Source organism: Phalacrocorax carbo, chromosome 3, assembly GCF_963921805.1.
Source record: "Phalacrocorax carbo chromosome 3, bPhaCar2.1, whole genome shotgun sequence".
NCBI lineage: Eukaryota > Metazoa > Chordata > Aves > Suliformes > Phalacrocoracidae > Phalacrocorax > Phalacrocorax carbo.
In genome coordinates, this window is record NC_087515.1 from 101,459,789 (window position 1) to 101,485,535 (window position 25,747).

The 25,747-nt window shown below is 41.6% G+C and overlaps 2 protein-coding genes and 1 long non-coding RNA gene across 9 annotated transcripts in view; 1 reads left to right on the forward strand and 2 right to left on the reverse strand.

Moving 5' to 3' along the window:
• LOC104042341 (E3 SUMO-protein ligase ZNF451) overlaps positions 1 to 777 on the reverse strand; it is a 40,772-nt gene extending 39,995 nt beyond the window's left edge. For 2 of the 3 annotated variants that reach the window (XM_064447876.1, XM_064447873.1), the window contains exon 1: positions 518 to 688. The gene's annotated coding sequence lies outside the window, so the exon portion shown is untranslated. Of the gene's footprint in view, positions 1 to 517 lie in introns of all 3 variants that reach the window. The other variant, XM_064447875.1, reaches the window with a different exon arrangement.
• On the forward strand, positions 1 to 18,830 carry LOC135312656 (uncharacterized). 2 transcript variants are annotated; one of them, XR_010372313.1, is made up of 4 exons: positions 1 to 133; positions 685 to 846; positions 17,727 to 17,825; positions 18,348 to 18,830. It is a non-coding gene; the product is annotated as an uncharacterized LOC135312656 (long non-coding RNA). The 2 variants fall into 2 exon arrangements; XR_010372312.1 differs by having other exon boundaries at positions 2 to 133; positions 18,370 to 18,830.
• BEND6 (BEN domain containing 6) overlaps positions 6,542 to 25,747 on the reverse strand; it is a 24,251-nt gene continuing 5,045 nt past the window's right edge. For 3 of the 4 annotated variants that reach the window (XM_064447879.1, XM_064447877.1, XM_064447878.1), the window contains exons 3-11: positions 17,673 to 17,899; positions 17,421 to 17,566; positions 16,825 to 16,923; positions 16,278 to 16,455; positions 14,608 to 14,825; positions 13,103 to 13,295; positions 11,122 to 11,260; positions 10,150 to 10,242; positions 6,542 to 8,568 (exon numbers count right to left, since the gene is read on the reverse strand). In XM_064447879.1, coding sequence (XP_064303949.1) covers positions 8,304 to 8,568; positions 10,150 to 10,242; positions 11,122 to 11,260; positions 13,103 to 13,295; positions 14,608 to 14,825; positions 16,278 to 16,455; positions 16,825 to 16,923; positions 17,421 to 17,566; positions 17,673 to 17,868 — 1,527 coding nt within the window. In that variant the 5' untranslated portion in view covers positions 17,869 to 17,899 and the 3' untranslated portion in view covers positions 6,542 to 8,303. The remainder of the gene's footprint in view (positions 8,569 to 10,149; positions 10,243 to 11,121; positions 11,261 to 13,102; positions 13,296 to 14,607; positions 14,826 to 16,277; positions 16,456 to 16,824; positions 16,924 to 17,420; positions 17,567 to 17,672; positions 17,900 to 25,747) is intronic. The other variant, XM_064447880.1, reaches the window with a different exon arrangement.

Here is a 25,747-nt window from a genome sequence, read left to right on the forward strand (position 1 = left end):
GCGTTACCGCCAGAGTTCAAGAACGTGCTTCGGCCTGCGAGCCTCAGCAAGGGCCAGAGCGCAGCCCCAGCCCAGGCCGCCATGCCGCTGCCGCCGGGACACGCGCAGAGGGCGGTTTAGTAACAGATGCGGGGTGAGTTCAGGCTTCATTAGCAGCCACGGGCATTCCTGACGCCTTTGGTCGCTCCAAGACCACAGCAGAGCCCGAAGGCTGAGCTTCTCGCTTCCAAACAAGCGCCCTGCCGCCAAACGGAAGGCCGCCGTCGGCGGCGCAGAACGCCGGCCCGCCGGAGGGCAGCCCGGCCCCGGCGGGCGGCTTTGCTGACTCACGTCTCTTCACCCACCGGGTCGCCCCAGCCCCACGGCACACCGTCCCCAGGCCGCCCCAGCCCGGGGCGGGCGGCGGGCGAGGAAGCGGCGGCCTCGCCGTTGGGCCCGCTGCCGGCCCGGCCGCCCGCGGGGGTTGGGTTGCTAAGCCACGGCCCCGCGCCCCCCACAATGCGCCGGCCCCGCTCACCGCGCCAGCACCCGAGGGCACGCCACCGCCCCGACCCAGCGCCCCTCCGCTTCCTCTTCAACTCAGGGGCGACGGGGAGAGGTGGGGCGAGAGCGCGGCACGGCTCGCCGGGACTTGTAGTTGCCGCCTAATTTCACCTCTCTCCCCCTCCTCTTCCTCCATGGCAGGTGCCGGCGCTACGGCGACAGCGCCATGGCACGACGGAATGTGTGTGTCCATCCCCTCCCCCCGCCCCGGGGCGGCATTTCGGGGATTTTTTCCTTCAAATAACTTCCTGCCTCCCCTCTTCCGCCTTCGGTTGGGTTGCACAGAGTTCCTGCTCAAAGGAGGTACACCCGCACGCCGCTTCCGGGGGAGGAGGAGGAGGAGGAGGAGGAGGAGGAGGAGGAGGAGGAGGGGGGCGGCGGCGGCGGCGGCCATTGGGGCTGGCGGCGGAGGGGGAGGGAAGGCGGGAAAATTGCCTCTGCAGGAGGAGGGCGCGGGCCCGGCGATGCTCGTTGCTCTCCCCTCATCTGCCAGGCCAATCACTTTATCATAAAAGTTTATCAAGTTGGCCAAGCATGACTTGCCGTTGGTAATGCCATACTGATGACTCCCGATGATTTTCTTGTCACTGAAGTGCCTGGAAATGGTTTCCAGGATTAGCTGACCCACTGCCTTCCCAGGGATCAGGGTGAGGCTGACAGACCTCTGGTTCCATCCATCCTCCTTGCCCTTCCTGAAGTTTGAGATGATATTTGCTTTCCTCCAGTCCTCAGTCACCTCTCCTAGTCACCATGATCAATCAAAGGTTATCGAGAGTGGCCTTGCAATGACATCCACCAGCTCCCTCAGCACTCATGGGTGCATCCCATCAGGGCCTATGGACTTGTGTGTGTCCAGTTTGCTTAAGTATCCCCTGGCCTGATCCTCTTCCAACAAAGGTACACCTTCCTTGGTCCAGCCTTTCCCCCTGGTCTCTGGGACCCAGGATTCCTGAAGGCCAGCCTTGCTAGTGAAAACTGAGGCAAAGAAGGCATTCAGTAACTCAGCCTCTTCCACATCCTGTGTCACCTGTCACCTGTCTCATTTAGCAACAGGCCCACATTTTTCTTAGTCTTCCCTTTGTCACCTGTGCACTTACAGAAGCCATTCTTGTTCACTTTAACATCCACGGCTAGATCTAATTCCAGTTGGGCTTTAGCTTTCCTAACTTCACCCCTATGTGCTTGAACAATGTTTCTGTGTTCCTCCCAGGTTACCCTGCCCTTGCTTCCACCCTTTGTATGCTTCCTTTTTGTGTTTGAGTTTGACCAGGAGCTCCATGTTCTCTTTGTTTTCTTCACAGGCCTCCTGGCATTTTTGCCTCACTTCCTGTTCACTCAGATGAACTGCTCTTGAGCTTGGAGGAGGTGGTCCTGAAATATTAACATGCTTCCTCTTCCCTCCAGGGCTTTATCCCATAAGACTCTTCCAAGCAGATCTTTGAAGAGGCCAAAGTTCACTCTCCTGAAGTCCAGGGTTGTGAGCTTGCTTTTTACACTCCTCCCTCCCCTCAGAATCCTGAGCTCCACCATCCCCTGGTCACTGCAGCCAAGGCTGCCTTTGAGCTTCATATTCCCAACAAGCCTCTCGCTGGTATGAGGTCCAGCAAAGCACTGTTCTTTGTGGGTCCTTGTTGGCTCCCTTATGACTTGGAAGAGGAAGTTATCAGTGCACTCCAGGAACCTCCTGGATTGCTTATGCCCTACCATGTTGTCCCTCCAGCAAATATCTGGGTGGTTGAAGTCCCCCATGAGTACCAGGGCTTGTGAACCTGAGGCTGCTCCTATTTGTCTATGTCATCTGCTTGTTCTTCCTGGTCAGGTGGCCTATAGCAAACACCCACTATAATGTCACCTTTACCTGTCCTCTCTTTAATCCTCCCCCATAAACTCTCACTCGGTTCCTCATCCAGCCCCAGGCATAGCTCTGTGCACTCCAGCTGCTCTTTCACATAAAGAGCAACTTCCCTTCCCTGTTTTCCGAGCTTGTCCTTCCTAAAGAGACAGTCTCCCTTCGTTGTAATGCTCCAGTCATGGGTGCCATCCCACTACAGTGCTGTGATCCCAACAAAATTGTAGCCGTGCAACTGCACACAGAGTAATTCATCATGTTTATTCCCCTGCATTCGCATACAGGCACTTTTGAGAGGCACCCCAGCACACTGACTGCCTGGAAAGGGATTGGGGGATTTCGCCATCATGGTGCCTTGTAGGCATTTCCTTGCTCACACGCAAGTGCTGGAGGTGACCCCCCACAAGCCCCAGCTTGTTGATTTTGTGTTCTGTTCCTGTCACATCACCCCGTGCCCTTTGCTCTTCGACCATGTCCATTACTCCCTCAGAGGGCTGCTGGTTACACTCTCCCTCTCCCTTCCCTCTTAGTTTAAAGCCCTCCTCTGCGGTGAGCCATCCTACTGGCAAAAATAGCTTTGCCCTGCTTAGTGAGGTGGATCTCATCCCTCTCAAGCAGACAGTGATCTGCAAGCAGGGTCCCATGGTCACACAACTCAAAACCTGGTCACCAACACCAGTTCTGCAAACAATTATTGACTTGTCCTATTAGTGCCCTTCTTCTCATTTACCCTCACTGGCAGGATCGAGGAAACATCACTTGGGCTACCACACCCAAGATTCTTGCTATTTATCTGCTCCTGCTCTCCTGCTTCATCACACAGTCGCTTCGAGCCACCCAAAGTAAAAGTTGGTATGAATCATCTTTACTCAGTGCATATTGGCTTTGAGTAAGCTGAACAGTGTAAATGTCACCTTTGAGTTGTGTGTCTATATAAGAGCGCTGCTTGCACACAAAGCGTTTCACTGATGTGTGCCTACCAAATCCTGTATAGACAGGAGAGAAAGAATTCAGGGTTGCATGTTAAATTTTGATGTTATGGGAGCTTTGTGAATAAACAACTATCAGAAATAACATATCACGTGGTATTTAATTTTGGAATTGATTTAGTGCACTTATTTTTCCTGTAAACACAGAGTTCCTATTACTAATGTTAGTTTTAAGCCTCCGTATATATAGGAATGACAAAATAGCTTTATGATAGAAAATAGAGACACTGAGATGCTAGTTATATATACTAGTTATATACTCGTTAACAACTTTGTACAACTTAATCCCTATTGTTGTACTGTATAGACAACACTGATTTGAGCGGTTGTTTTTCCTTATTAAAATAATGGAAAATTATTAGAAACCTTGGAAAGTTAAAGTCATTGTTGCTGCCTAAACGTTCACATCTTGTATTTATAAATTTGCTAACAAAACATTGATAGCAGCCATTCTGTTTGTAGCTTGCATTTGCACTGAATTACTTCTGATTCTTGAGAATAGATAATATGAGGTGCAATAGTAACAAGTTACTGGAACAGCAAGGTGGCATTATTTTTCCAAACTCCGATACCCTATGAAAATGACACACATTTTGTTATGAATTTTTCAGGAGTAATTAATGTAAATGTTTACTCTTGCAATGACCCATCCAAACATCCTCCTTGGCTTTAAACAATACAGTTAAGGGAAGAAAGTAGTAAGGGAATTGGGATGCAATCATGTCAGCATTTCCAATATGCTAACAAAACTCTGAATTCCCTAATTTGTGCATTTCAGCTAATTCCTGGGAAAGCACAGGCTTCCCTGTTTGGGTCAGCTTAGGATAGTTCTCATGCAGAGTTTGTTTCACAGAGAACAGAGAAGATGTAGCTTGCTGGAGTTCTTGGCTGGGGGGCCACCTGCAAGGCATGCTCACTGTCTAACTCAGTAAGAGAGTAGGCAATTTGTTTTAAACACAGTCAGTAGATTGCTGAAGGTGGGAGCAGACAAACCTGGGAGAGCAGTGGGTACCGACGGTCTGCTCTTCATGAGCTAAGATCTCCAAGTCCAAACCTTCAAATGAAGTCTAGGTGTCACATAGGCTATGGAAGATGTTTCTGAGCAGACTGTCTTTATAAACTCAATAATGCTCTCTAGCAACTAATTCCACATATTCATTATGTGCCCTTAATTTTCTTTTATAGAATTTAAACATATTTGAACATCCTTGCTTCTCTCCTTGCTCCTTAAAGTGAATGAAACATTGCCTTTTTAACCAGTGATTTCCCTCTTATGTCAACGTTGCATACTGCCACTTACTCTTGACCTAGGAAATTTATAATGTCTGGTGGTTTTGTTTTTTTTGACTCCTATCTATATACTGTAATAAGAGGGGACATGAACTTGACATGCATTAAAAACTGATCTATTCAATAAATCAGTTTTTATTATATATACATAAACCATTACTTTGTATATACATCAAACTGATTTATTCAATAGTATACTTTTTTTCAGTAAGTTTTTTATCTCATTTTTCTCATATCTCACTATTCATAGAATCATAGAATGGTTTAGGCTGGAGGGGACCTTTACAGTGAGCAGGGACACCTTCAACTAGAGCAGGTTGCTCAGAGCCCCGTCCAACCTGACCTTGAATGTTTCCAGGGATGGGGCCTCCACAACCTCTCTGGTCAACCTGTGCCAGTGTTTCACCACCCTCATCGTAAAGAATTTTTTTCCCTTATATCCAGTCTAAATCTACCCTCCTTTAGTTTAAAACCATTACCCCTTGTCCTGTCACAATAGGCCTTGCTAAAGGTTGCCCCCATCCTTCCTATAGTCATCCTTTAAGTACTGAAAGGCTGCAATAAGGTCTCCCCACAGCCTTCTCTTCTCCAGGCTGAACAACCCCAACTCTCTCAGCCTGTCTTTGCAGGAGAGGTGCTCCAGCTGTCGGATCATTTTTGTGGCCCTCCTCTGGACCTGCTCCAACAGTTCCATGTCCTGGTGCTGAGGACCCCAGAGCTGGACTCCAGGTGGGGTCTCACCAGAGCGGAGTATATTCCTCCTTTCTAAGGAGGGAAGAATATTCTTCCCTCCTTAGAAAGCGAGTGTTCTTACTGAGCAGTTTATTATAAACAATGACCAAATTATTTTCCAAATCTTCAATCTAAAATGCAGTAACAGAAACAAATAGTTAAAATGATTAGTTTTAGTATTGCTCACCTTTTCAGTACTAAATCTCCAGTTACTAAATGCTGTAGTCATATAGCTGTAGGTTTTTTGCAGTAGCTGCAGCCTTCTCCAGTTCCGTGTAATGCAAATAATGTGTCCTGTCACTCGCATCAGAGGAAAATTTTACACTTTGTGACACCACACATTTATTCATCACCAATTAATTTTTATTTTAGTGCAAATCTGGGGAGAAGCATCATTAGACTGTTCTGCTTTCCTCTCTTCTCCCTTTCTGTTACTTGTGAAGTTTCTAACCTGAGATTATCTGGTCTTCAATTTTGTGTTCTCAGAGCTTTTCTGAGTAGTTTTGGAAAACCAGTCGTATTTTCTTCCTTTTTCGTCATACTGCAAGGAGTACGGCTTCTCTAACTGTGTAGCTCCGTAAAAGCTATTTATCTTCTTTTATCCATTGGGATAACATCAGTCCTATACTTCAGGAGAGAGGAAGGCACTGGCTCTTTGCTGTTTTCTCCCTCTTTACCCTTTGGTAAAACATTAAAATGTCTCCTACTCTATGTTCCTCTTTTTGTCCAGACCAGCCATCTCTCTCCCTCACCCACGCCTGGGAGTAGGCCCTTCACCTACCATGAAAATCCTCCTTCACTCTTTGTGGAGAGCTGCCAACTCCACTGGTTCTCCTTTGACAACTCTGCAGTGCTGCACCAGCGACAGGAGAGCAGCCCTTCCTGTCTGGCTCCATGTATCTGCCTAAACGCTTCTACACCTCCTGAACAGCAGGACAGCTGCAGCTGTGCAATATCAGCTGTGACAGCTTTCAGGTTAGAGAGCCCTTGTAAGGTGGGCCAACCCCTTCCCCAGCTAAAAATGACGAGCTTTACAAAAAGAAAAACCAGGCGTGATAAAAAACCCCAACCTTACATGTTAGAGTGTACACAGGGGCTGATGTAAGAAAAGGCCCAGAAGACAGTAAGGACAATAAAATAGAACTAAGACATAGTAATGTTTCATTTTATTTGATAGAAAGTTGCTTCAAAAATATGATTAACTATATACATTCTTATATGCTGTACATACAATTACATATACAAAATGTACATAATAGCAAACACCCTTCTGTTACATTTTATGGATGGTAGTTAATAACATGAGATAGAACGTACGTCATATTTCATACCTGCTTTCATCTTGATCCTATCTACAAGGAACTGATAGACACAAGAGATGAAAAAGGCTAGCAGATCACTTAATTCAGACCCCAGCCCACAAAGAAGTCTTCTCTACAGTGCCTTTTATTAATGCATTGTTCTACTACAGTTAGGTTTGCAGCACCTCCCTTTAGAGGTATGTGGCTGCAAACCTTATCTACCGATTTTTTTCCTGGCATTCACCCTAATACTATTTCTAATTTATTTCTATAACTCACATCTCCTGAGTTATAGAAATCCTCTTCAAATCAAGCTAGGTTTCTTCAACTTTATGTTGGGGTTTTTTTCATATTGATTACTTAGTTGCCTGTTTGCCACATATGAAATACATTTAACTGTTAGTACTCTCTGTTCTGGGAGAACTACACACAAGCACAAAAGCTATAATTCAGGTGTTCTCTCCTTCCTGTGCTACCGGCACACTGTAAACCTGGAATCAGTCTTCGAGGAAAAAAATGTACGCCCCCTCCTCCTCCTCAGGCAGTTACAGGATGTGTGACTGCCAGCTGCTCCCTGGGACAAGTGGTGCCAGGTCTCGAGAGAAACTGTCCAGTTACTGGGATTTTTCTAGTCCCAGTCCCATGAGGAATGCTCTACCTGTCCACTCTCTCTAAGCAAGAGGTAGCATACCAAAACCCAAACAGGGAGTAGAGGCTGGCAGCCCTGCCCTCTATTAGTCGCTTCCAAGAGACTGTCCTCCATTTCCTGACTGGAGGGATCAGGCACCCTGATCCTATGGACCTGATGTTCAGGGAAGGAGAGATAGCGAGAGCTGCCAAACCAGCAGAGTACCAGCAGCAGAAGGCCTGTGAGAGAAGCCACAGCCTGCATAACCAAACAGGCTATCCTGGAGGACTCTTCCCTGAGCTAAGAGGGAGCACAGCTTCTTTCATTGCCTTTCCAACTTTCAGAGGTTAAAAATGAGCTGCTTCATTCCTGCAGACATCTTGACAGCTGCAGTTTCATTGCCCTAAGAATGTTTTCTACTTTCCAACTTAACATCATCCTTAAATATCTATTTTATTTCTTCTTCTCTGCTCACGCAGCCCTCTGCTTTCTCGCCCTGTGCTGGCCATAGTCTTCATTTCACTAGGAAATTTTTCTATTGCCTTTTCATACCTCTATATCTTTTTTGTATTAATATGCAATAGCTTTCTCTGATCGGTAAAGCGCTTCTCCATCAGCTGTCAAGGCAAAAGGAAGGGGATTCATGTTCCTCTTATATATTCTTTTGGTATTTAAACAATGTTTTTTTCTAACTAAGGGGAACTCATATTCCTCAGAACAAGTTTATATTTTTAAATTACTGCATAACATGCATATATTTGATAATATCTTAAAGCCAAAGATATTAATATGCCTTCATTTTTTTCTCAGCTGTGGGATTTTTATTTGTTTCAAAAAATGGTTCTCAGGCTTCTATTCTGCTTGCAGTATCTCTGCCCACTGTTGCTAGGCCCCCTTTAGATATTATTTCTTTTTTATTTTATACTACTTAATCTCCATTGAGAATTTGAACTGGTATGAAATACCTTCTGTTATTCCTTGTCTGAATTCCTGAGATCCTGGCCACAACCCTGGTTGGGAGAGTGTGCTGGTGAGCTTCTGGTGAGATGAGACTCCACCTTAGAAGTGGGTTTGAAACACTCCTGCTGCCCTTGTGTGGTGGCAGGTGGAGGACTCAGACGGCTGTCACTTTGCTGAATTTGTACATTAGCAGCTGGTGAATCATCATCCTGCTGGTCTTGCGTGCTGGGAGGAACAGCCGAAGAGATGATGCCCTGAGGAGCAGCTGTTGAGCCACTGTTGAGACAATTGATAACTAAGCTTGAGATATTAATATTAAATGTGTGACTAGTACTGTTCTTAGTTTTTGAGCAGTGGAGTTTTTTATTAGCTAGTTAACTAGTTTTCTTCATTGACACTTTCCCCTTTTCCTTGTTTCACCTTGGCCTAATGCATCTGAGATGGTGACTGTCTCGTGGGATTTGACTCCAAATTCCTTCTCTTGAATTGTAATTGTTTTCTGGGAAAAGGTGGAGGTGGGCAAGGAAGGAGGAGCAGCAAGAGAGGAGATCAAAACAGTAGCATCACCAGTTTTAAAAGTTATTAACCTGTGTGTACGTTGTTACTCAAGGTACTGCACAACAGGATTTTCTCTTGACCCCTCTCTGCACTCCATCGCTGGAAGGTGAACTGAAGGAATAACAGTGAGATTATGAGCGCTTTTAAATTATCCTGATTTTCTTACAGAGAAAACCTGTGTCATCTGGGTTAAAGTAATCACCACCATTATCTTGATTACTTACAAGGTTCTTAAATGCTTTTACAGTGAGGAAATTCTGGACAGGTGTAAAATGAATCCATTATAAATGCATCCTAATAATGATCCATTCAAGAGAGACTACACAGGCAATATTTGCATTGTTATCAATGGATATTGGACTGGATTTTACATAAGCTTATTATATTATATTACTTATCAATATCTTATTACTTATCAATAACAGGCATAAAGACATTTTTAAGATACCAAGTTTAAACTGAAACGTCTATAGGCAGTATTAAAAAACAGCCCAGAATTGTTACAGTGCAGGCTTAAGATCCTCCCATAAAGGCTTCAGGAATCCTGTGTCTGTAGATGAGAAGAGTTAGGAATTAGCAAAATTTATGGATTCCTCTAATGAAGATAAACATTTAAAATAGAAAATGTTTAAGATTTAATACTTTCACAGAAGACAGAGTCTGTGTTTCTGTGCTGTTATTTTTACCACCTGTGTCAAGGACAAGGAAAAATACCACAGTGAATCAATGCACACTGTATGTTACAAGTACAGAGGACCTTTGTTTTATGAAGCTTTCTCATCTCTAGAAGAAAAGCACTAACATAGTAAACTGTATTTTAGCCAGGCGGGTGCATTTGTTATTGTTTCCAGATGGGAAAACCTGTGTTTGTGGATTCTTCTAATAGACATTATATGAGTATTTCTCAGGTAGTAATTCACAGACCACTGGTGATCCATGGAGTACTTCCAAGTGGCTTAGAGAGGAATTTTAGTAGCAAAGCACTGCTAATTTTGAAACAAACGTGTCATAACATAATCAGATATCTTGGGGTGGTTTTGTTTGGCTTTTTTTTTTTTGTTATGAAGTGTCTTACAGTTGCAAAAATGGATTTTAAAGCATTTTAAAACATGCATGAGATGATAACTGAACTAGGAAGAAGTAAAATATCACTTCAGTATGAGAAGTCTAAGTAAGGACAAATCCGTCCTCCCTGTCTCACTGATTTTAATATCTTATCCTGTTCCTTGTTAATCTCTTATCCTGTTCCTGAGAAGGGGCTGAGAGAGCTGGGACTGTTTAGGCTCAAGGTGATCTTACCTATCTGTATTAATATCTGATGGGAGGGTGTAAAGAAGATGGAGCTTCTTCTCTGTGGTGCCCAGTGGCAGGACCAGAGGCAATGGGCACAAACTGAAACACAGAAGGTGCTGTCTGAACATCAGGGAACACTTTTTCACCGTGAGGGTGACTGAGCACTGGCACAGGTTGCGCGGAGAGGTTGCGGAGTCTCCATCTTCGGAGATACTCAACTTGACTGTACATGGATCTGAGTAACCTGGTCTAGGTGACTCTGGTTTGAGCAGCGGGGGTTGGACTAGCCAATCTCCAGAGGTCCCTCTCAACCTCAACTGTTCTGTGATATGTACATTTGGTATGTATGGCAACTGTGCTATGCAAATAGCTGACTTCACCAACGATAGGGATGTGTTCAGCGATTTTAGACCTGCCTTGTTGACAAGGTAAGAATGCCCATAATAAGCAAGATGTTATTTAATAATTCCTCTGCCCCAATAATTTAGACTCTTCTGGCAGTAAAAGAACACTAAATTAGCTCTCCTACAGTACTTCTACAAAAAAAGGTGTGATTTTCCTTATCTTTACTTGTGGGTTACTTGAGGCACAACAGGTGACATGAAAATGGAATTGTCTGGTCTATGGAGAGCTAACAGAGAATAATAAGAAAAGTAAATATTGCCAAATCTAAAATAGACATACTGATCAAAGTAACTCCATGTGCTTACCTCTGTATTCTCTTCCTGTAATTTAATAGCCTCGTGCTGCTTTGTCTAGAATGAACAACTTACTTTTCTGTGCTGTAATGTTAAGCTGGACTGCTTCTGTATTACGTACTTTTTGTACAAGGTTATGAAAATATTTACCTACTTGGCAATGCATACATGAACACGTATCTTCATGGTGATTCTAACACTGCTTTTAGATTTTGTTACTACAGGGTAATATATGGAACTACACATTGCAGGCTACAATTTTTGTTTTTTTAAGACTTACCAAAAGCTATGCTTCTGGAAAGCACCTGAGTTAAGATCTTTGCTTAAAATTGGCTTCTTGGTGCAATTGTTCAGTTTTTGTCCCATCATTCGCCTAATTAAAGCATCATCTGTGTTTGGAAACAACTGTTTTGTGATTCCTGCAAAATAAAGAGATGACATACATGAGGCCTGCAAATCAGGGGAACCACAGATGTATGATCTAAAATGCATTTATTGCACCTTTGAAATTTTCAGCTACTTCAGCTTCAGCTCTCGTTACTTTGCTGTCTTTACTCACTACTTCACAGACTTTGCACATGCCAGCTCTTGCTTTTGCCTGTGCCCTCCATATTGCTGTGCCTGCTCTTGGCAAACGCAAAGGGAACTGCAGGGCCACAAAGGCTTCCTGTAGTGATTTGTGTTTGCTCGTCCTCTCTTGCTTGGTTCTGCTCTTGATCAGAGAGTCCTATTCCGATCCTCGTCAGTCCTCATGCCTCTGAATCTTACAGTTTTTGCTCATTAATTTTCATTTGCAGGTGATGTCTCCTTCCCCAAACACTCCCCTTGGGTTCTGCCTGGTTACCTTTTTTTGAATGCAAAAAACCTAACACAACTCAACATCAGGAATGCATCTCCTGCTTTCCTCTTCTCCATCATCTTCCCTTCCCTTGATTTCCCCCCCCCTTTATTTCATTTTGAAGTCTTACAGTTTCCATCTTCTTTAAATAATCTGATCTACTAACTAATTTTCTACAGTCCTAGAACTCCCAGGCTTTCTTCTTATTTTTCTTCTCTTGTAAAATGTTGACACTTTTCTATTTGAATTAATGAGTGTTCTCACTTTCCTTAACAAACAACTTTGACTTCTCCTTAGGCCTCCCTTTGTCACTGAATTCTCTGCAGCATGCTGGATTCAATGTCTTGATCATCTTCTCTGCTTCCTGTTTCAGTTTTGCCTAGACTCTTCCCCAGAAACCACCTTTAGAGAAGTCACTAGTAGCTCTTGGGATCACAGAAGCATTTAGGTTGGAGAACATCCTTAAGATCATCAAGTCCAACCATTCTTCTCATCCCATGAAATCTAATTTTTCTCATACATCATTCTGAAATTGTCTCATCTTACTGCCTCTGAATATATTTTCAGTATCTTACACACTCTTTCCTTTTCTCTCTCTTGACTTTGGGCCTTTTTCTCTAGCTAGGTTCTTAAGGAAAATGGGTTTTGGGAACTTTGGAAACTGCTGGCCAACTTCAACAAAACTGGATCGAAGTACAGGAACTGGAGCTAAGCTGGGAAGGAGAGAGCTAGGGAAGTCCAAGCGAACGACAATGGGCGAGGGATTCTAGTACAGGAATTTAGGCTATGTTGTTCAAGTATTAATCTATAGGTGTGAGTCTAATGAAAATCAGGCTTCATGTGCTCACAAAATACTGTTTTCTTTAAAGCTGCTACTGCCATCTGAAATTATTCTCTTTCTTATGCACCAAACATTTTTTGCCTTAAACCTCAGCATAAAACAAATTTTTGCTTCTCTGATCACTATTCCTCTCTTCTATACTTATTATTGTCTCATTTTGCCTCCAGAGCTATTTAAAATGTCAGAATTCATAACATCACTAACAGAACATAGCAGACATTATTTTAAATTTGATCCCAGTGTGTCCTCTCTTTGTCTTCCCTCATCCATTAATTGTCAATGCTCCAAGTTTGACTGTTGTAGATTTAACCTTTCAAAGGCTAAAAAAATTTATAATGTCACTGTGCTGAGTAGCCACTTAAGTAAAACCCACAAAATTCACACAACAGAAATACTGCTACTTAGCATTTCATTGACAGTATTTGTAACATACGGGTTAAAAAAGTATGTATGTAGCTGAGGAAGAAAATATGAAACAGCACATCACCTGAGTAGACCAGCTGTTAAGCATTACAGCCCCTCCCTCAGAGAAAGCCCTCTGTCAAGTCAGTGCCATATTGAGTAACGTTAATATGTCATCACCTATGATTTCTTGAACTTCATTCTGATTCATAGCTGGTTTTGCTGCTTTATCCTTTGAAGAGGAAGACTTTGCACCTGTCAGGCTGTGTGTAGCCATGTATTCATGTGTATAAAGTGCTTGCATCAAGTCATTTATAAACTTTTGAGGTTTGCTCTTGTTACAAAGTGCAATCTGCCACTTTTCGATCTTGAACTGGAAAACAAAATTGGTCATAGGCATAACTATTGCAGTTCTTTAGAAATATTATATAGTATTACTTTGAAATATTTTTTTTACATTTTCCGTTTTAAACCACAATTTCAAAAGTAGTCTCTGAAAACTGCGTGCTTGAGGTCAACACTAGGCTCGCATACCACTCAACGTTGCAACTGTACACGCAGGTTGATTTTTTTTCAGAGCAAGTGTGGGGCTAAGGACCCCATCCATCCTAGCAAACGCTTCACCAAGCGATCCTTATTACTCACTAGTGGAGACAGGACATGTTCAGGCACAGCTAAATCCTTCTGCTTGCACTCCATGCAGGCTGGCTGTGGTCCAGTTCTTGCGTGGATTCTCTGCAGCCTCAGAAGCATGGCACTATGCCCAAGCTAATATTCCTGCCTCCGAGCAGACATGCCCTAAGAACTGTGGCATCTGGTCCTGGGCTTTGAGAGTGACTTCTATGCACAGCCTGAGTATTTGAACTCTCCTAATGGCCAATTTCAAGCTACCTCTATTTTGTAAGGCTAGGTTGCTTAGAAAATTAGGTCTTTTTATTTCTTTGGAGATGCTAGGTCAAAATTTAAGTATTGCAATATTCAGTCAAAATATCATACCTTGATTATTCTTTATAGATTTGGTTTTTAGGACCCCATGACAACACGTGAGCATGATTTCCACTGACTGGCATGACTCAGTGCATAAGGATGTTCAGGTAAATTGTGAATGCAGAAGCAGCTAGTTATTTTTTTGGTTGGGTCTTTGAATTTTTCATGTACAGCCTCAGTGCCCGAGATTTCTCAGTTATGCTCTGTTATAATTACAGAGAAGAGGGGAACATCTTTACCCAGTATTGAACTCAGTATCTATGACAGTGGCTGGAACAAAAGCAGAAACATACCATTCTTAATTTACTTATTAACAGTTTAATCAGACTGCTGGTATTTTTATTAGATTATCTCTGAAACACCACCATTCCCCTTTGGCACCCAAAGCATTAGGCTGGAAGTTATTCCTGGATCACAGTGTTTTCTTCATGCATCTGCATTTTGCCCTTAGTCACAGATGTGCAAAGCCACCGAAATGAATGTGAGTTTCAGAGTGTACCAGTACACTGAATTAAGCCTAGTGTTTCTCATGGAAAGAGCCTCCTGCACAAAAGGAGCTCATTAGTCATGTCATCAGCTAAATGATGATTAAATGATTTTTACTGATGGTTATTTTTTACATTTTTTTATACTATAACAGTGAAGTTTGTACTGTATAAAGTGTTAATTTTTATGCCTAAAATCACCTTTTAACTGACCTGTTTTTCGGTCTGTTGCTCCTCATCTTCCACGTTGAGAGTTATTGGTGAGCTGGAGTTACTATGCATAGCTGCATATGAATCTGCTAATGGATTGTTAGATGCTTTCCAAACAGTGTGTGAATGCAGGCTGGATGTAGATGATGTCACTCCCCCTTTGAGCAGTGCTTCAGCCATCCCTACCAGTTCCTCAAAATGGGTGACTGCCTGTGGCAACACTGAAATCAAACAGAAATTGATGGGTAAAAGTAATTGAAGCTTTCAGACTAATTGTGTAAGGATGTATATTTTTGTAATTATATTCCCGTTGTACTGCAAGAGTCAAAGTAGTCAGCAAAAACGCTTTAACATACTTTTTTCCTATTCTCTCAAAGCTTTTCCTGCCATTCTGCCGTCCCCACCCTTGAAGATCTGGCCTCTGTTTTTAGAACAGGATAGATCAGTTCTCTGGAAGGCTAAGAGGAACCATTAGTTTACACCCATCACAGCTCTAAGGTGCCTATTTCCCTTTTCTTTTTGCTATCTCAAGATCTCTACAAGTCTTTAAAGCTACTGAATATGGGCTAAGTAATGTTATGTCCGATTTTATTTTTTTCTTCAAATAAGTTACATAGACTGCATAGACTTTTTTCCTCTTTTTTAATCTATAGAGAATATCTTCTAAATGGCCCTTTCTCCAAGTAATATTTATTTTCAAATACAAACTTTTACTGAGCCCATTAAGAAGAATCAATTCAGCAGAGTGAAAAGGATGCAAGGGCTGAAGAATCAGCAAGATACAGAATCAATGAATTATCAGAAAATACTGGTAAAGGCTAATATAAGTGCTTACGATGTAAGGAAAACGGACTTAAATGTGTAACAGTAACAAAATATTTAAAAATAATTTTCAGAAAAGTGGAGATGAATGATTCAAACCAAGATGAATAACATACAAAACAGAATCAGGTGGGTAAGGAAAGCAATAATCACTTGCAAAATCATATGACAATAAAAAGAGAGATACTAGGGTGTCTAGGGATGGCATGACACAGCTGGCAAGAAGTAGCAAATCCTCTTTAAACTTTAATCACTCACTAATATTTTGAGATTTTGGATTCAGTCTTGGCTGCCCCAGAGTAAGGGACAGGGACAAGTAAGAGGGGCTTCAGGGATGATCACTAAGCGATGAAGGATTCATTTATAAAAGAACAAAACGGTTCACCTCTGGAAAGGACTAAATTTATTGTACCTGTAACTAACTCAGATTATCAATAATGAGGAATTACAGAAGTAATTAGAAATGAAATAATTCCAGAATGAAGAAAATTTCAGTAGATAGAGGAAAACTGTTAATAAATGAGATTAGTTGGACTAGTCAGTGGAGTGTTGGAGCTTAGCTGATGGTTATACACAGCATACAGAAAGGTTCTCTTGGGAATGACTAACAGGATTTATACAGATTTTTCAATTTCTAACTCTATTATTGCATGGCCTCCCTGTAAGGCAGTTTTTTCTAAGTGAAGCTGGAATTAAATGTTGCCATGTATCAAAGACTTTGATGCTAATGGTAGGCCTTGATCGTGTCAGGTGCTTGAGCATCCATAATTCCCATCCAAATGGCCTCTTATAAATCAAGCTTTTAATGACCTTCAGGCTTTCTTCTTCATCAGAATACTTCCCGACTTTACCTTGAAGCATCACCAGGGACTGCCTTAGGCGGCAGTTCTCTCTCATGGTGTCTGTCAGCTTCCTCTTGAGACTTTTTATTTTGGCACACAGTTCTACCTTGGATAGTTGAAATAAAGGCTCTTCATCATCACTGCTACTTTCACTGTACAGAAAGTTGCTTCCTGAATATGTTTCTCTCTGGAAAAAAAAGCCCCAAAACATGCTATCTAAAGCGACAACAACATAAAATTAAAGCATTAAAACTAACATTAAAATATCTGGCTAAATCAGAATATTCTCTTTGTACACAGGATGTATAAATGGGCTTGGTGCATTTTAGTAACAGATGTTACTGACCATAGATATTACCATTCGTATTAAAATTCAAAATGAAATGTCAGGGTAATACATAACCGTTAGGTAATTCTCTCTCTGCATTCATCAATTTTCTAAGGCAGTGTCTTTTAGAACCATTAACTTCACTAAAAGTCTTACACCCTCCTAAACAAACACATTTCACTTTGCTTTTGCTTAATACCTTGAAATTGCTGAAGATGAGATCTTTACCTGTTTGTTAATTAAAGATGTTTCAAGTTGACTCAGGATGTTCACAGGAGCAGATGCCTGTAATGATTTCTTTCTTTTTATATGCTTCATCATCTTACCCTGTAAACAAGAGCATAATCGTGCCTTTGCATTCCTATAGAGCCTTTCATTACGGTATCTCATGGTATACCATAAACTTTTATTCACTGTGCACTTGACATTCTTGGTTAGTATTTTTGAAAATTATGTATATAACTTTCTGTTAAGTTTTATGATTTCTTTCCCCACATTTTGTCACTGCAGATCTCAGCACAAGGCAAAGCTCAGAAAACCTGGTCCCTTCCCTTCCTTATGCAGTGGTCAGATTTCTGTCTTACGGGACAAAATGTAATGGAGCTACAGAGCATCCACATGTTGAGTAACACTTCTCTCTTTAAATAGCAAAGGACAAAATCTATTGGCCTAACTAATTACTCTGACAGGTTATTGTGCTGATGTACTACGTGAAGATTGTCTGTATTCCTATCTTTACTACACATATTTTGTGTATTATATTGTGAAGGATCAATAGTTACAGTCTACGGGCCTACCAATATCAGGCACATAAAGAAACTCGCCTGTTCTTTATCCAGGTCACTGTCTTCACTCTCTGAGAATATCATTTCTATCCTCTTCCTCTTGCCTTTTCCAAGGACTTGTATTTTTGTAATTTCATCTGCTTGTAATATCTTTTGCATCATTTCCACTAGCTCTTGGGGGTCATCTGAAGTGATGAGAAAAAAAAGGCCAAAGCACAGAAAATCAGGTAGCAATACCTTACAACTGGATTAAAATTTCTTATCAGGCAAATGCTCTGGAACTGCACTCACCACTCATGTACACAACTTTCACCAGGTGCTTTTCTGTCTTCCTTTCTCCCACAGGCCAGTTTACTAGCACGTGCTCATTTGGTTTCAGAAGTTTTTCTAGTTCATTGTCATCACTGGGAAGGTCCTGTATCCATGAAGTCTCTCCAATTTGCAGTGAGTTATCATTTACAAAATCAAACAGTGTAAATTTTTTCATTGTTAAGTGGTTTTCTTGTCACAGACACGGCCTGCAGAATGTCATAGGAAAAATAGCTGTTACCATGTCATGCCACAGGAATGTTACAGGAACGCTTTAAAAAGCCCCCAACAACCCTCCTATTCCTGGATTTTGGCAATTGTGTTGTATGAAAATATCCTGGATAAGGAATTGAAAACTAGCCAAGCAGTGTGTTATATCTTACCTGAAAGATGGGAGATGGTCTGTTCAATATATGTACATGAGACAGTTGCCTCCAAAAATATGCACAGGAAACAGCTTTCAGTCACAGAGCCCTTGCTTCCATATTACTACCATGCCTAATCTATCTCCTGCCAAGGATCTCTCTATTACTACATTTGCCCCAACAAAAGTCTTCAGTCGAGCCTCTGACTAAAAAATACAGGTGTGGTAACTTTCCCTAGAACGAGGGAAGGTACTAGCTCTGTATGCTAGTAAAAAGGATGCATGACTTCCAGGACTGTATTAATCATCTCACAGGCAGCAAGATGTACAATTGCAGCCATGAAAAACCAACCCAGAATAACCCAGGACAACTGACTGGATGAGGTATGACACATTCTGGCAGTGGAAAACTTGACGTGCAAAAGAACTGACAGGCTGAGGACTGGAAGAGAGCTGTGCTGCTTCATGAAGAATAATAACGAGGAGAACCCAGACCCAATTATACAGCTAATTCCTTTGCTTACATAAACCAGTATTTTAAAAGCAAAGGACCATTTCTGGGATTTTTAAAGCCCTGAAGTTGCACAGTGGGAGAAGGGAACAAGTCATACTCTGTGCTTTATTTTTCTAATTAAGCTGATATGCCTTACATGAATGCGTGAAATATAACATACATTATTAAACTCTACTGGAAATGTAACCTGTTCATTGAAGTGCTTCCATTATACTCACAGAAGATATTTTCTACTTTAAAATTATTAAATTATAGAAAACCTAATTTTGTCAAACCTCTCTCTTCTTTCCAACAACCATATGGTTTGGCCTGTCAGTTCACAGAGATGAGGTAATTTTGCAGAGCTGCAGACTCATGAATTCCCAGATGTGACAGTATGATTTGCGATTTACTTGGCCTCAGTCAGTTGGAAGCAAATCTAGTGCTTCATGCAGAGGCTGTCAGAAAGGTAACTCAGAGCTAGGAAAGGAGAATTAAGTGGAGCTATTTTGTCAAAGTGAGAAAATCTGGCTGCAGTTCTCTAAGAAGCAGTGTCAATTTGTTTGCAGAAGCACAGCTCACCACTATCACCATGTCTGTGCTACACCTCAAAACAGCTGGCTTTTCACACAGTGGTGAACTTGTTAATTTGTGAAAGTCAGCTGCGCTCTTGTCAACTTGTTTACTGATACAATGAGCAAGCGGCATAAGAAATCACCAGTAAAAAGCGTATTAAATCATGCTTTTTTGCAGAATGTGTTGAGTGTGATAGCAGTAGGTTTGTTAAGTAGTGCTCTGCTGAAGAAAGATGACTGTGTTTGCAAGAATTCACATTAATTTTCTTTAAAGCAAGTTAGAAAGACCGTGAAACATCCATCCCATGTCAATTCTGGAGAGGAAGCCACCTGAATGTCTGTGCCTAGCATGAATAACCGGAGGCCTCATTCTGTCACTGATCCAAGCCGAGTCAGTCCTCACACCACAGAAAAGGATCATTCAACAATTTAGAACAACCTGTGCATGCAATCACATTGACCATCAGTGTTTTAACTTCTTTTTCAAACTGCTTTGGAGTATATACCCCAGTCAACTTAACATTTCTTAACATCTGGCACAAAAGATGTTACTTCTACCCCGATCAACCCGGGAACAACAATCCCCATCACAGAGTTCTTCAATTCTCAAATGAAGTACTTTGAGCTTTCCCCTCTGTAGCCCTCGGCAATGTCGAGCTACTTTATTACCCTCCTGAAAGCCCACACAAGGTCAGCGGAATTGCAGCAAGGTTAGAACTGTCAGCGTGCAAAGACTAACAGCTGATTGACTGACTTCTATATTTTTTTTAATGTTTCCCTGTGGTCCCCTAACAGTTTGTATGTTGTCTCTCATTCTGTATTGAGACAAATATTCTGTGAGCTACGGGACATGCTTGTGGTCTGCCGTTGTACAGGTTTAGCAAGCCAGCCCAGGATTTCCAGGGAGGCACTAAATACACAGGTTGTTCACAGCATGGAGGGTAAGTGATGATTCCCCACAGCACTGGGGATATTCACACACACACACACTGTGGTGACCGAGCACATCAGTAGCAAGTCCAACAGCTTTTGGAAGGTATCAGACTTGTGTACGCATTATACAGCTTACTGAAGTCAATGGACATGTGGACTTCTGGATGTTCGGAGCCCACGGCAGCAGCCTGGCGCCACTTGTAGACTCTGTGAAGTGCACGGCCAGCAAGATCCCTCACACAGTCGTTACACCAGGCAAGTACCTGGATCCATGAAAATCCATCCCACTACTCAAAGCTAGGGACAATTTCTACCATGGTCATGGCAGGACTCGGAGCTCAGCAATTCGTCTACATTATCTATAAAGCTCCTTTGAGCTGTCAATTCTTGCCTGTGGTGGAAGGGTGTACTAGTAAACAGCTAAACCGATTTCACCAAAAGTCTTAACAGCTGCCAAGTTAAAACATAAGCCACATAGGATGCTGAGAGAAATAAGTAATGGATTTCACAAATAGTCATGGAGGAAGGATGGGGTTGATCCACTCCCTTAGCTCCCAGCAAGATTCCAAAAGCCTCCTGACAGCTTTCCGAGGCTTGTGCTGTGTCCTGTTGCTGCTGCTGCTTTTGAAGAGGTCAAGGCATGGAAGCTGTTGTGGGGCAGCAACAGCAACTGGCCAGGTGCCCTCTCCTCTGCTGCGGCTCTGCTGGGCATCAGCTCAACTGTTCACATTACAGATAAAATGATTAAATAATTATATTGCCAAATAAAAGGAACAGAGTGCAGTAATTGATTGTTAGTATTTTTCTGTTACAGAGCTATGGCTTCAGGTCCTGCAGCAGACATTAATCAGACTACATTTTTACGTTTTTTTCACAGAATTTTTTTGTGACAATCCATGGACCCTGGGGATAATATCTAACTGTCTGCTGGCATCATCGCTAGCCAGTGATTAAAGGGGGTGAAAAGGTAGAACAAAATGTCTCTAATGAGGAAAAGGAGCTTTTCACTTCCTGGAAGAAAAGTCCTGCAGTGTTTTCTCACCCTGTTCTTCCACTGGAGTCAATGTGAACCTTGTCCAAGTCAGGACTGCTGCAGATGCCTCCCTCTAAAATGTTTTATTTGCCAAAACAGATCAAAGGCAAAAATATACTGCATCATGAGAAAACAAAAAAACCTGGGGAGTGGGATTAATCTTACCAACTTTTACTGCCTTAAAAGCGAGAGGTTGTCTAACCATGTTTGGCTCAGTCACCACAGAAGGAGAGGTGATTCATCTTACCCTATGACACGTTATCTAAAGGACAGCAGATGACTTACTGTCTGGGAGAGCCTGTTTCTCTCCACTGACTATTCAGTGACTATACAGTATGTCTCCTTACAGAACCTGACTTGGTCCAGCTCATCCTATATTAGCTTTTTCTACTTTTGAATAGCAGGATAGATTCCAGTGGCCCTTCTGCTATAGGGAGCCAAAAGGATGAAGTATGAAGTCTGTTAAAGTGTGTCTGGTTCTCTGTTTTAAATCCTTCTAACACAGTTCTGCAAGTCATCAAGTAAGATTTCCGACAGAGTGCTTTGTTCAGTGGTTTAATTGGAAGATATATAATCGCTCGCAGACATTACCCTGTGTGCAGCTACTAACCACAGAGGCAGAATTACATGACCTTTGAAAGCTGCTTATGTCTTGCAAGTTACTTAACTCTCCATTTGAAAACACTAGCAACTTATTTGAGGAGTACTGAAGTGCAAATTTATGATGTACCACTGTTCTAAGACACACATCTATCTTTACTTTTTCTAAAAGCAGGTGATTTGTAGAAGGGGGAAAAAAAAGAAAGGAGCTACTTATTTTTAAAGCTTGCAGATGAAAGATTAATTGGACCCTTAATTTTTACAAATGTGTTAACACCTCACATTCTGCACAGATGCTACAAATTTGCACACAGATATTGTTACTAAGCAACCCAAAAAGCCAGAAAATAAAACAAACCCCAAAACACAAAAGTAATTTAAAGACATATCTCACCCTTTGACTGACATAGTCTGTTCCATTCAGCCAGAGAGTTGGCAGATGGCATGCTGAGATCATTATTTCTTTTTCCTTTCAGTAAACGCAGTGTAAAGTATTACAAATTTACAACATGAGCCTGCAGGTCCACTCAGTGGGTCTGATTCTGCCAGCTTGAAATAGGGTTTTGCCACTGATTTCAGCAAAACAAGAAACTGCACCGCAACCGTGCAACACATCCGTAATAAAGTACTAACATTTTATATTGCCTACCCTCTAAATTCAGCCTTTGATAATCCCAGTTTTCCTTGGAAAAACAAAACAAAAAACCTTTACTGGACTGGAAATTCCATCTACCTCACTCAAAACTATTTATTTCCAGTTCAGCATAATGAGCGGCAGTCACAGATTTGGTTTGTGTTACTTAGACTGATATCTTATATGGAACTTGTCAGGACATTAAATATAACGTTTGTGTAAAACCCCTGGGCTGCACTGAGGTCTCAAAATTCCCAGTCCTCTGTACCAAGAGTATGATGGAAAACATGACCATATTTAACTACACTGTATGCCCTGTTGTGGGTTCTAATCTTATTCCCCTGAAACCAGAGTAAGATTTCCTAGTGATTTCAGTGGAATTAGGCACTGTTGGAAGAATGCAGAAGTGTTGTTACTGCTCAAAAGATTTACAGTGTGGTATATTAGTCATTTTACAGGAAAATATAACTTAAAAGCACAAATCTGCTGCTCTCAGCTGAGAAATACAGAGTACAGATTTTCTAGAATCATCAGTATCACTGTGTTCCAAATCCAGCTGGAAATCTGGGGAAGCATCTATCAGAACATTACTGCAACTTCCAAGACAATAAATGCACAAAAGTGATCTCACTTGTCTTCCACAGGAAGGATAAAACTACATGATTTTTATTACTGATATCCACCAGCTTGCTTCCTGACTGTACATCGCTATCCTGGTGTGACTAGCTATGAAATCATCTGAGATACTTTTCTAAGTGATGCAACATCTTCTTGCCTTATTTACACAGATTATCTCATTGACTTCAAAGCCTCAGCAGCATTTACAGTCCACAGGCTTATATACAGAATTTGGCCTATACCTTCCCCCACACACCAAAATCCATTTGAGTTGCCCAAGGAATTCATGGAGCTGTATTATTTTCCACATTAGTGCCCTCCACACTCTAAGTTTTAGCAACCCAGAAGTTCTATACAAAATAACATTAATACCTAAATATGCCAAAGCCCTTTGTAGGACTGTGGCTTAAATGAAAAGCTTGAAGAAGTTTATTGGAAAAGCTCCGATTTTCACATCAAACCATTGATTTTATTTGTAATACTGAGTGATAAGAAAAGAAGAATAATGAATTTATTAAGCAGGTATATTTAGTATGTCTACAACTTTTGTTCTAAGTAATAATTTATTTCACCAACAGTGAAACGTGGCATTAGCTTTAGTAAATTTCAAGATCACAACCTGGCATCGTTATTGGGCTTTCAGGACAGGATTCAGTTCTAGATTAAGATGTTTACATTTAGATGTCACTGGTACACGAGGTATCTATGTTATGACTGTAGTCACTGGAGGATCAGTTTGGCTTCTGAAACATCAGTGTCTAGTGTCAGTGTCCTCTGGTATTCTGTTTGGCCTTCAGTTTCTATTCCAGAAGTGCAGATCTCCCACAGCTCTTATCACAACTGCCGTCCCTTCTATCACAATTGCCGTCTCAGCCTGGAGCAAATCCAACAGTCATAAGACTAAAACCCCTATTGAACACAATTAAAGCTCCCTGGAGAGCAATTCAGCTTATTTCAAATGCTCTGGTACTCAATTCCGTTCCTGAAAAAAAATGCATGGTGGAATCTTAGATCCCATAAACTATTATGCCTGGCCTCCAACTGCCTCTTCTGATGGGCATATATCTGACATAAGGCCTAGACCCTCTTTCCAAGCTCATGAGGGCAGTTTCTAACTCCAAGCACCTCAAATGGCACTAAACACATAAATTTAGGGAAGTCAACTGTTCTCTGGGCCCCAATGATTGAACCGAGTTTAAATAGGAGCTTAGATACCTCACATGCCTATAAACCACATACATTTATTTATCTGTATTTTGATTCCACACTCAGTGAAAGATCCCCATAAAGCTAACAAGATGCCAAATAACAAGATGCAGGAAGTTATCTTAATTCTACATCACACATTAGAATCTGTATTAAATAGCTCGTTCACAGCAGACAGATGGAAAACTAATACCCACTTCAATTTGCTTATTCACAAATGTCATGCTCAATGAAATTTAGAGACCGACAAAAATCAGTTCATTTATTGAACTGGGTGAGATACCTAAGCTACAGGAATTTGAACGGTCACATGAAAGCTCCTTCCATGCAGGTTAATATATCCAAACTCTTAGAAGCATTAAGTAGGAGGAGGAGAAACAAATCAGCGTGGCTCTGTAGAGTCCAGCACTTGGCTGTACTCATTCTGATCTGGCTTGGGTAATTCAAAAGAACACATCTTAACAGCTCCCAGATTATAAAGGTTAAAGACCAGTCATATATTCACTTATTTTGTCTACAGATGTTTGTGGGAAGGCAACATCATTAGGGGAAGTTTGACCACATGCAAATCTGTGCTGAGGTGCAAAAACTGCACTTGCTCTATGTAACAGCCCAAGCAGTCAAATGCCCTTTTCCTAGAAGACTGAGAAAATATCAGACATACTTGCCATATGCAGCTAATGTGCTTTCAAATTGGGCTTGTTCAAACAAACCCACCGATAACCTGATGGGAGAGTTTGTAAAAGGAGGCATCTTACTCTTTTTATAAGGTGGCATAAGCTATCTTATATATTTTGATAAGCTGTGCTGCCCCAAAGCATTACTATCAGTGTCATTCTCCCTTCAACTCTGAGAGCATAGAAATGAAATACCAGCTAGAAAATTCCAGGCTTGAGCTCCGGTCAGTATTTAATAATCTAGCGGCATCTTAACTATCTCTACTCATGTGTCTTTACTGGCTGTCATCGGTGGGTGATGATAGGTTAGAAGTCATGCCCGGTTAGTACTCGAAGTGCCTGATCTTTTACTCCAAAGCTCTTCCTCAGTTGCTCTGGTTTTGCAGCATGTTGGTACGAGGGAATGAACTTGATGATCTCCAGTTTAAAAAAAAAATAAAAATATATCTGCATTACTATCATTACTATTAAAGGTCATGAGCTAGAACATGAGACATACATGCTGTCCTCTCACTCCAGGGAATACTACTGCAACTAAGGGTAGTCCTGCGTGCATGTAGGCGAATGGACAGAAAGGCATCTTCCCTGCAAGGAGAACAGCCTCAAACCTTATAAGAGCTATTTTTTTTCCCCTCCTGTAAAATTAAATGTCTGTGTATGTAGTTCAATGTAACTTTATAAAATAAGAGCTGAACAACCAGTGTTGTATATTGGTCTGAAACAATCCTTTAGCAACTTCCAATTATATACATAAAATACTAATGAAGTGCAATTCCCTCTGGGATGCAAGGCCACATTCAGATTGACAACTGCTACATTAAACACTGCCAAAAATGAGTACAGAGCACCAAGGACAAAGGGGCATATCACTGCTGTAATAAAAAAAAAGCAAGCCATGGGAGCTTTAACAGTATATTTCGATCT